At 41.9% G+C, this 11,716-nt stretch overlaps 1 protein-coding gene and 1 long non-coding RNA gene across 2 annotated transcripts in view; one reads left to right on the top strand and one right to left on the bottom strand.

Moving 5' to 3' along the window:
• LOC147014315 (uncharacterized) overlaps nucleotides 1–4,575 on the top strand; it is a 27,544-nt gene extending 22,969 nt beyond the window's left edge. The window contains exons 3-4 of the long non-coding RNA XR_015050728.1: nucleotides 2,629–2,661; nucleotides 4,057–4,575. This is a non-coding gene — a long non-coding RNA (uncharacterized LOC147014315). The remainder of the gene's footprint in view (nucleotides 1–2,628; nucleotides 2,662–4,056) is intronic.
• Nucleotides 1–11,716, bottom strand: part of CHMP2B (charged multivesicular body protein 2B) — a 58,012-nt gene that overhangs the window by 1,365 nt on the left and 44,931 nt on the right. Inside the window, exons 2-4 of the mRNA XM_085852210.1 lie at nucleotides 3,020–3,214; nucleotides 2,768–2,870; nucleotides 1,802–1,908 (exon numbers count right to left, since the gene is read on the bottom strand). Coding sequence (XP_085708336.1) covers nucleotides 1,802–1,908; nucleotides 2,768–2,870; nucleotides 3,020–3,214 — 405 coding nt within the window. The remainder of the gene's footprint in view (nucleotides 1–1,801; nucleotides 1,909–2,767; nucleotides 2,871–3,019; nucleotides 3,215–11,716) is intronic.

Here is an 11,716-nt window from a genome sequence, read left to right as displayed (position 1 = left end):
GTTGATCCTACCCCATAATGCCCTTCATTCCCACTTCACTTGAGCCATTGGAATACTTTTTCTGACACTCAACAGTTCGGTACTGGGGTGTGACACTGCCTTCTTACTTTATCATTTATCAATAATTTTCAGTGGATGTTTTCACCCATTGGTACCCATCTACCTTCTGGGTTTGGGCACAAATGAAGCAGATTTGGAATTTGCCCAGGGTACTGCCACACAATTGCCAACTCTTTGCAAAAGGGAACATAAGATCTGTATCGGTTGCTGTTTGTATCCAAAGGAGGATGTTCAGATGAAATATTTGAACTAACTTGTCAATTTGTTGCTGCTGCCCAGACGCAAATATACTAAGATAGCAAGCAGTGTAACTTGGCATCAGGGAACCTCCTAGAAGAACAGACCCAGACCACTTCCTATCCACAGTCCTCCAGGCAGGAATTTGTAACTTGTTCAGTATGTCAGCGATAACTTGACAACTCTTCGTAAAGGACATCAATGGGGGTATTGAACAACAATCAACTAATGCGACCGGACAGGATGCCCAGTTTTCACACGTATCCAAGGGATAGTGCACATGTTGACGAATCACTCGTCCCAAGAAACACCAGGGTGACAGTTTATAGCTGGGTCGAGATTCAAGCCCAGGCTGCACAGGTCCTTGGTGAGTGCACATACCTCTCAGCTTTCCTGCCACACCATCACAGGATCTACAAAGGCAACCAAGTAACTGCAAACTGCCAATTCAGCCAGCTTTCCTTAATGTGCATTCTGAAGGACAATGTTTGATTGGCACGTGCACACGCACATGCACATAGACAAAATACAAACACTCTAAAAGGCCCTATTTTTGGGGGCTATGTAACTTGCCTCTACTGTACTTTTTTGCCAAATCAACTACAACTTTGGTTACTCATCGTGGAAGAGGGGAAGGGGGTAGGACTTATTTTTTTAAACCATCAACAGTCTTTGCAAATGATCATTTATAATACAATCTGCTATTGTCATTGGTTGACGGTCTGCCATTTTTCTAATACTTGAGGTTCACATGATGTCACAGCAGTTACCATTCAGCCATGCCTCTCATGATAAACAATTTTTCAACTCGGACATCTCTTACGAGGATAAATTTGTAGGTGCAAAAGTAAATTCCAATCATTAATACACAAAGCATGCAGTTACTGGAGCTTTGTTTAACTTCTATCTGTAAGGTTAAAAAAAAGTGGTGTAAGAATAAAAAAAATATATTGTTGTGTTCAGCATCTTTATTTGAGATCGTACTCTGTGATGGTTCATAAATTAGATTTACCATGTCAGAAAAAAATTAATCTAGGAGGAAATGAATGCATCTGATTACAATCTAAAATTTAAACTTTAAATACCTCAAACTTAGTTTTATAAACCTTCAGCACAGACCTCGATGAATCTGCACAGCTAAACACACCAATCATCCATTTTGCAGAAATATGTGAAACTTGTTTATTGGAGACGTGACTGTTTTAAAAGAATGACTACCACATCCAAAAAAGACAGGAGAGAAGCGATGGAGGGAATAAATAAAAACAACAAAAGGTGAAAAACTTTGACAAAGGAAGGACTGGCCATAAACCATGATAAATGCTTTCCAAAATCTCACCAGGCCTGCTCTCAGCACAGAAATCCATCAAGTTTTATAAGAACTTGGGATTGCAATCGCAACTCAAAAAGTTTGACCAACTAACCCGCCCTCCCCAGCACACTGCAAATCACATCCCAGAAAGGATGACTTAATAAAAGGGACAAGTTAAAGATTTTCAATTACCTTGTCAGAAACTTCAATTCCAATTTCATCTAGAACTTGAGACACAATGGCATCTGCTTCCCCTTCCTCATCCGAGTCTGCGAAAGCCTCCTCCATACAGTCGTTTACTACAAAGCAGGAGGTGGCGGGGGGGGGGGGGGGTGAGTGGGAGTAAAACCAGACATCAGAGGAATAGATTTATTGAACCAAAAGGAATTTTCCAACACAACATTTACAAATTCGAGCAAAGCCGAACCCAATACAATTCACCATGGCCTTTCTGGGAACTCCGATATTAAATGAAACAAACCTCAAATGTCAAATTGTGAAGTAGATTATTTAATTATCAATAGTTTTCAGTTGATGTTTTAAGCCAGATGTTGGCTTAATGGTTAAGGTGGCTGGCTTAAGATCTTAGGGTCTTGAGTTTGAGCCCCTGTCATGTCATTAAAATAACATCAGGTCAGTTGACTCAGCTGAGGTTGGTGAAATGATTGTCAGCTTACTGGTAACAGGGGCATTGCATCAGTGGCACAGCCACGCTTCCAGAAAATGATGCAACCAGCAGCCACAGGTTGCATACGAAACAACAAGTTGATGTTGTTGTGTTAAAAAAAATGCACTGAAGCAGGAAATGGAACGACAGCAAATTTCTCAACGGTATATGTGGTGGCAGCCATGTCTTATGGGTTCTTTATTGGCTGTGAAATGCAAGTGACTTTTATGAACCCACAAAGACAGACGACAGTTTTCACTGAAACTGATGGAACATTCAATAACCTGCAAAAACTGCTCAATTATTTATTTCTTTCTCCTCCCCTGCCCGTCCCACACACAATGGTATCAAGTGAAAAGAAACACAGATCATGGATACCGACTGGGTATGATTTTTTTTTTGAAGTTTAAAGTTATTTATTTTTGAAATGCTGAAATTTTCCAAAAGGATTTAAAAAAATTGATCAAATATGCACTTGTGGCACCCCTTACCCAGCTCTTCAGACATCTCTAACTTTGTATTTTCTCTCTCAAATGCCTGCATCATCTGTTTTGTCTTCCTTGGGTCCATCTGCACATTGACTTTCCCCATTGTCTGTCAGAACAAGGAATTCGAAGGTAATTATTAATCAAACCAATCAACTCCCAACAAGGGAATTGCAACTTTTAAACTGTTCACAAACAAATTAATCAGTTTGCATTCAAGCACATGTCAAGGAAAAGCAGCAAATGGAAACAAAGCACCTTGGTCGTAGTAGCTATTGCTTGACAAAGGCCCACGTTAGACGCAGCCATCTGTACATGGGTTCCAGTAGCTGCAGTGTGTGCAGACGCAGTGGTCAGGCGTCCGGACTGTTTGCGTAGTGCTGTAAGGGAACGGGCGAGTTGAGTGCAAGCATGCCGATCGCCTCGTCGGGCAGCTGCCTTTATTTGCTGCTCCTGTGGTAGGCAGAAAGAGATCATGGTTGCTTGAGGGTTACATCTACATAGTTCCTTTGTTGTCCATATGTTGAACACCATCTGAATTTGAGCTCTCTTCCTTCCTTCACACTTTTCAGCCTCATTCCCAACCCCTTCCTCTCCTGTCTTGTTTTTTCTTTTCTCAAGACCATTTCTGCACAAAACCTCTTTGCTCTCGTCTCCCCCCCCCACTCAAATCTTTTAAATGAAAATTGTAAAATGTTTATTTTTCCTCTATACTCATTTCCAAGTGTCACTCTCATATTGCTTCCTCCACTTCCCTTCATTTTGTATTCCTGGATTGCTCACAACCCCCTGTCCTGTTTCCCATTATGACATTACGTTCACATGCAGTCTTTGTCTATGTCTTTAATCACTCTCACCTCCATCCCCAATTGTAATCTCAGTCTTAGTCTTCATTTTGCTGACCTTGGGGTCCTGAAAACCTGTTTTGCGGTGAGTGTGGGCTCATGGTGGTTAACCCCCTCACATTAGTACCCTGTCCCACATCATCTCCTGCATGGAAGTGTCCTCCTGCCGTTGCTTAAGATCCCCAGCTCCTACGCTTTGTGTCTCCCCAATCCACATTTCCCCCACTCTCCTCTCACCCCTACATATTCCTCACCTTGCCAATTCTGTCTCCTCCCCTGTCCCAAAATGCATGGACCTCCAACATCTGAGGCCTCTGCCCAAATCTGACATTTCTCAATCCAAGCTACTGTTGCTAAACCTGACCTCTCCTTAACAAAAGCATTCCTCTCACAGGATGTCCCCGATTCCTTGAGGTCATTATCTGACTAATGTATCTTCCGTTTTGACAGGCATGGACACCTTCCCTGGTGGCAGAGTTGCAGTTTATATCAAGAACTCCATTTATTACTGTCTGTGCACTGCTCTCATTCCCTGCAAACCTCCAGGAATCCATTGGGCTGCACTTTCCCTTCCATTAGCACTCCTGTCTGCATGCTGTACCATCCTCCTAACAGTGACAAGTCTATTTACTATACACAGACAACTCTCGGTTTGAGAATGTCCGCCACAAAGAACATCATTTACGTCCTGATTGATGAACATTTTGATTTATTTAAGTGCCTTTGTACTGTTTTATATCCATAGGCATGGGTCATTGTGCCCCACTTTATATCTTGTATGATAATACACTTGTTCGTCCATGTCTGTATCAATCCTTACCACCGATTGGTTGGCCAGATGCCCTGACTTCACTCACAATTGTAACTTCAATGCATATTTAAGATGTTTCAAAAAGAATATATTTATTTACACAATTAGGCTCCTCATCATCACTAATGAAATTACATGGAAAGAAACGACCGACCGTAATAAACCATGACCTGTCGGACACATCTACTTCCTGTTTAGATAACACTTTCTGGGAATAGAGTTAATGGCTTGAAGAGATAAATATTCCACTATTTCAATGAGATAATGAATCAATACGTAATGACGGTTTAACAATTTTCTCTTTTGCTTTGAAGAATGGGAATAAAGGGAGAGGAGGGTGTTTTGTGTGGTTGAGGACTTTGGGTGGTGAGGTAGCTTGAAGACAGATTTTAATCTTACGGCCACCATGTTGGTGCTCCCTGCGATGTGAAGACAAAGATGCTTCGGAGCCGTCATATTCATAATTGCTATGCACTCCCTTTACGGGTTTCCTTCATTGTAAAACTACCTAAAAGACAGTTAAAAGGATTTTGAGCCGATTGGTGTTATGGCCTTGTGAAGATCGGCCTCAGCGATTGAGACAACGGTCTGTTAACCTATGCACCGCTCAAATAGCTGTGTGGCATTTCTCTCAAGCAGAGATGAAACCGTGTCATTTGAAATTTGTCAGAGGTTATTATTAACCTCCATCCATCTTCAAAGATGGATGGAGGTTACTGTTTTCACCCCTTTCTGTTTGTTTGTTTGTTTGTTTGTGAACAGTATTACGGACAAACTCCTCGACGGATTTCGACGAAACTTGGTGGGGGGTTAGGTATGGTCCAAGGATCATGCCATTAAATTTGGACTTGGTCACCCCCCCCCAAAAAGAATAAAAAATTTTTTTTGCATTTCTGCATGTTTTAAGTGATTTCCAACCCCCCCCCCCAAAAATTGTTACCCCCCCCCCAAAATAGAGAATTTTTTTTGCATTTCTACATGTTTTAAGTGATTTCCAACCCCCCCAAAAAATTGTTAGCCCCCCCAAAAATTTAGAGAATTTTTTTTTTTGCATTTCTACATGTTTTAAGTGATTTCCAACCCCCAAAAAATTGTTACCCCCCCCCCAAAAAAAAATTGAGAATTTTTTTATTTTTTGCATTTCTACATGGTTCAAGTGATTTCCAACCCCCAAAACTGTTGGAGAAATTTTTTTTTTGCATTTCTACATGTTTTAAGTGATTTCCAACACACCCCCAAAAATTGTTACCCCCCTCACCAAAAAAAATTTGAGAATTTTTTTTTTGCATTTCTACATGGTTTAAGTGATTTCCAACCCCCCCAAAATTGTTGGAGAAAAATTTTTTATTTTGGCATTTCTACATGTTTTAAGTGATTTCCAACCCCCCCCCAAAAAAATAATTGTTAGAGAAAAAAAAGTTTTGGAACTTTTTTTTCAACAAAATTTCGATTTCTTTTTTTTTGCATTTCTACATGTTTTAAGTGATTTTCAACCCCCCCCCCCAAAAAAAAATGTAGGAGAAAAGAACTATAACTGTCAGCACCGTTGACATCATATTTAATGAATAAGATATAAGGTTCACTTGAGTGACGCAGCAGTATTGGCAGCAGAGGTTTTGCACTCTCCCGAGTGCTCCCACTCTAGTTTACTTTTAACAATGTGCATACATATGCATCAAGAAGAAGGTAATTGGATTTGGGTCGTTTATTGTCCCATATATTTCCGCACATTTTGCGGGTTTGTGAGTTGTATAGGCGACCGTGATAAGCCATGACCTGCTCAAGGTCACATATCTTTTCCACATATCTCGTGGTATTGTGAGTTGGACAAGTGACCGTGACTTGCCGTTACCTGCTTATGATCATATCTTTTCTGTATATCATTTCGATTGTGCTTTCCGTGAAGTCACAAATGGCATAAAGAGTTAAATTATTGAACTGAAGAAACATACTACATAAATGGCAGTCCTTCTGTCTGTTTGTTTGTTTGTAACCAACAAGCTCCTAGACCAGTGAACCGATCTTGATGAAACTTTACACATATCGACCTAACATACAGCTCCAGGATGCGCTAAGTGGCTTTCTATAAAAATTATTGGAGGGTGGTTTAACGTGATGTTATTTTCGAACAGTGCGCTGGCGTATTAATCGCAACAAAAGGCTTCATGGTTTAAAACGCGAGGGTTTTTTGAAATACAAAATGTTCGTATTCGTTGACTTTTTAAACATACACATTCTCCTCCTGTTATAACAGCTTTGAAATCCAAAACATTATGCCACTGCGAAAGCGAACAAATTTGAATTCTCGAACTGCACGCGCACGGCAACAGCGACATAGGCATTCAGAGGTGTGCCATTTCATAATACACGTCTCCCAATTCTTACTTCAAGAACGGTTATAATTTTGACGTAGTTGGAGCTCACAAGTAAAATCGCAAATCTTTTTGTTCTTCAGGAGACGTCAGCAGAGAGGGATGTTCACCTTGCTGCCGAGAGATCTGCCCGTAAACGAGCCAGGCAAGCAGAATCAGCTGCAGAGACAGAGACTTGCCGAGCTGCCCATAACCGAGCCAGGCAAGCAGAATCAGCTGCAGAGACAGAGACTTGCCTAGCTGCCCATACATCTGCCCGTAACCGAGCCAGGCAAGCAGAATCAGCTGTGGAGAGGGAGAGTCGTCTGACTGCTGATAGATCTGCTCATGAAAGAGCCAGACAAGCGGAGTCAGCTGCAGAGAGAGAGAGAGAGAGAGCGTCGTAAAAGCGCCAGACAAGTAGAATTGGCTGCAGATACAGAGACTCGCCTCGCTGCCGAGAGATCTGCCCGTAAACGAGCCAGGCAAGCAGAGTCAGCTACAGGGAGAGAGTCGTCTAACTGCTGATAGATCTGCTCATGAAAGAGCCAGGCAAGTGGAGTCAGCTGCAGAGAGAGAGAGAGAGAGAGAGAGAGAGAGAGAGAGAGAGAGAGAGAGAGAGAGAGAGAGAGAGAGAGAGAGAGAGAGAGAGAGAGAGAGAGAGAGAGAGAGAGAGAGAGAGAGAGAGACAGAGAGAGAGAGAGAGACAGAGAGAGAGAGAGAGAGAGACAGAGACAGAGAGACAGAGAGAGAGAGACAGAGAGACAGAGAGAGAGACAGAGAGACAGAGAGAGAGACAGAGAGACAGAGAGAGAGAGACAGAGAGACAGAGAGAGAGACAGAGAGAGAGACAGAGAGAGAGAGACAGAGACAGAGACAGAGAGAGAGACAGAGAGAGAGACAGAGAGAGAGACAGAGAGAGAGACAGAGAGAGAGAGAGAGAGACAGAGAGAGACAGAGAGAGACAGATGTAGAGAGAGAGAGAGAGAGAGAGACAGATGTAGAGAGAGAGAGAGAGAGAGAGAGAGAGACAGATGTAGAGAGAGAGAGAGAGAGAGAGAGAGAGAGAGAGAGAGAGAGAGAGAGAGAGAGAGAGAGAGAGAGAGAGAGAGAGAGAGAGAGAGAGAGAGAGAGAGTCACCTAACTGCAAATAGAGCGTCACACCGACAGGCGAGAGAAGCACAAAACTCACGTTCCAGCTTTCTAGGTTCAGGTTTTGGCAGGACATCAAGGACAGTTGCCACTGCTGCGAGAAACATTGAGTGGCTCAAGGCCGCCTTCAACTATGACCTCTCTGAGGATTACGGCAGCAATGCGCACATCTCTATTGTCAGAATGGACAAAGTCTGCGAGTTTTGCAGGGCCGTTAAGTGGCCAGGTTAGGCTCCAGCCATGTTCTGTACTGGAGGAAAGGTTAGACTGGAGTCATTGCAAGAACCACCAGATGTATTGAGTCGGCTGCTTACAAAGGATACGCGAGAGGTAAAGCGATTTCGCAGTCCAATCTGGTGGTACAATGCTTCATTCATGATGACATCCTTTGGTGCAGACAGAGACCTGACGGACCAGGGTTTCTTCCCCACATTTAAGATTCAGGGGCAGTGCTATCACCGCATAGGCAGCCTGCGACCACAGTAGGGTGAATATACTGGTTCTGGCTCACTTTTCCCCATGTAAATGAATGGGGGATTTTCAGCGATTCATATTTTTTTTCCCTAAAAATAAACCCCCTTTTTATCCCAAGGTATATTTATTTGTCTCCCCTTTTAACCTGGGGACACTTTTTTTTTCCAAATAATCCATGCAATAAGATAAAGATTTGTTCAAGTACTAAAGTGGTAATGTGATTTGTTAAAGGTGATTCGAAAGAAATATCTGAAACGTCTAAGCCTCGGGACACTCTTTATCAAATAACCGATGCATATTGTTTAGCTCACTCATTGAACCTATAAAGATTTGTTCATTCTCAAATTCCTTCAATAGTTTCATTTTCTTTGCACAATAATCCCCATCTAAAATATTGAAAAACAAAACATTTGAATCTTTATATTTTTTAAGATACTCCTTTTGTGCCATTACGAAATGATAAACTTCTCTTAATGATCTCATCTGGCCACCGCCCGAGTTGCAAATCATTTTTGTGCATAAACCACGCCATAAAAAAAGTTTTGTTTCAAATGTTTTCAGTTCGTGCCATGAAAATGAGGAAGTGTTTTTTTTGACACAGTCGTGCTGTGTGAATGAGGAAGTGTTTTTGGACAGTCATGCTGTGAAAAAATAGGAACTATTCTGTGAGACAAGGCCTCGTGTTTCTATTTTATCTCAGAACACAAACAGGCTTTTAAACATAAGTTTAATCAAAATCATTTTAGGGCATTTTAAGTATGTTTTAAAAATGATTCATACAATTTGAGAATATATCGCCCAGTTATTTTCCAAGCTGTCTCGCCCGAAGCGTCATTTCCTGTGGCCACACCCAATGATTAAGCAATCTTCTCATCGTTGCCTTATAAGTGATTCGCCAGACAAAGTTTCTGCCAGACGGGATTTTCATTTTTACAACTGAGACATGAGCGATCTTTCTTCCGCGAACAAAACAGCTCAACACAAAGTTGGTAAGCTTGTGTATAGGTTCCTCTTTGAACGATGAAGCAATTGATTATAAATTAAATCGTGATAATTCTGATATTTTTTTTTTTCTTGGCAGGTCCTTGGAAGAAGAGCAGTTTACATATCACGACGAGGTGCATGAAATTAATGCTCTTATTGAAGAGGTCAATCATCTTAGAAGAGAATTGAAAAACATTTTTAATGACTGACACGACGTCTTATCACGGCCTCTGATCTTTTTACCATCTTGTACCAATGGTAAAAAAAACTGAGACATGGACTCACTCTCTTCCGATGAAGATAACAGCTCACTACAAAGTTGGTAAGTTTGTGTATGGTTTCCTCTTTGAACGATGAAGCAATTGATTATAAATTAAATCGTGATAATGCGAAAATATATATTTTTTCCTGGCAGGTCCTTGGAAGAAGTGGAGTTTACATATCACGATGAGGTGCATCAAATGAATGCTCTTATTGAAGAGGTCAATGATTTTATAAGAGAATTTAAAAACATTTATAATGACTGGTACGAAGTCTTATCACGGCCTCTGATCTCGAATGAATTAAACCAATGGTGAGACACGTGTGTGTGTGTGTGTGTGTGTGTGTGTGTGTGTGTGTGTGTGTGTGTGTGTGTGTGTCTGTGCATGTGTGTGTGTGTGTGTGCGTGTGTGTGTCTCTTTCCCTGTCTGTTTGTCTCTCTCTATCTCTCCCTGTCTGTCTCTTTGTATCTCTCTCTGTCTGTCTTTCTCCCTACCTCTGTCTGTCTTTCTCCCTACCTCTGTCTGTCTCTCCATCTATACCCTTGACTCATTATTTTTTTTTTTCAGCTCGATCACACAACATAAGCTGTTGAAGCAATCTGGTACAACACATGATTTTCTGGAGGTAAATGTTTCTGAATTATTATTTAGTTATTTGTTTATTTATTCTTTTATTAATATCACTCTCTCTTTGGAATGTCGCCTTATGTTGGTTGCATCATTAGTTTGGACGCGGTTTTACCAATACACTGGAATTCATTTTATTGGCCTTGGAAGGATGACAGGCTGAGTCGGCCTCCTGGTGTGTTAATTCAGTGGTCAACCAGGCTTGAACTTAGAACCAACACCAGGCTTACTCATATTACCATGTAATTATCTTTATAAAAGCTAATTATTATCCACTTTTTGTTTCAAAACAGAATATGGTGTCTGAGTTTCGAAATCACAAGACATCTGAAGAAGATTGCTGGGAAAGATTATACATTCTCGCAAATGAATATTTAATATTTTCAATTTTGATTAATTATATTTGTTTTGTTTACAATTACTTGATTTTGAATTTCAAAAAAAGGATCAAGACATGAAGGTAAGGAGGGTGGGGGGGGTAGGTGCGCTCCCCCAACGACCCATCACCCCCTCATCCCACCCCTCCCCTCCCCATGTGTGTGTGGGGAAGGGTGGGGGTGGGATGAGGGAGGTGGTGGATCAAAGGTGGGGGCGCACAGGGGGATGAGGGGGTGGGGCTTGTGTGGGTGGGGTTTATGTGAGTGGGGCTTGTGTGGGCGGGGCTTGTGTGGGCGGGGCTTGTGGGAGGGTGTTTATGTGGGTGGGGTTTATGTGAGTGGGGCTTGTGTGGGCGGACCTTGTGTGGGCGGGGCTTGTGGGAGGGTGTTTATGTGGGTGGGGGTTGTGTGGGCGGGCTTCGGTGGGGTTTATGTGGGTGGGCTTCGGTGAGGTTTGTGTGGGCAGGGTTTATGTGGGAGGGGTTTATGTGGGCAGGGTTTATGTAGGCAGGGTTTATGTGGGCGGGGCTTCGGTGGGGCTTATGTGGGAGGGGTGAATGTGGATGAGGCTTATGTGGATGAGGTTTGTGTGGATAAATGGATGGGTGGATGGGTGTATGAGTGGAGCTTGTGTGGATGGGTGGATAATTTTTTAATTAAATAAACATGTTGTGTGTGGGGAACTAATTAACTAATCACTAATTATGTGAATATGATGAATATGGGTAGAGCTTGTGTGGGGTTTGTGTGTGTGGAGCTTGTGTGGAGCTTGTGGGGGGTTTGTGTGTGGTGGGGTTTGTGTGGGGTGGGGTTTGTGTGGAGCTTGTGTGGGGTGGGGTTTATGTGGTTGGGTTTTGTGTGGGCGGAGTCAAAAAATTTCAATTTATCTTTGTCTTTTGTAATTCCTGTGAATAAAATGAACCTAAAATCTCTTCCCCTTCCAAATCATATATCTTATAAGTCCAAGGAACCGTATCTATTACATCAACGATTTTAAAAAGTTCGTTCGTCCATCGTTGAATATAACCCTTTTCAAAATGAGATTTCCACCTATATATTCTTACGATATCA

The sequence above is a fragment of the Eptatretus burgeri genome, chromosome 13 (assembly GCF_056783735.1).
Source record: "Eptatretus burgeri isolate ZD-2024b chromosome 13, Ebu_testis_v1, whole genome shotgun sequence".
NCBI classification, from domain to species: domain Eukaryota; kingdom Metazoa; phylum Chordata; class Myxini; order Myxiniformes; family Myxinidae; genus Eptatretus; species Eptatretus burgeri.
This window is presented reverse-complemented; position numbering and strand designations above follow the sequence as displayed.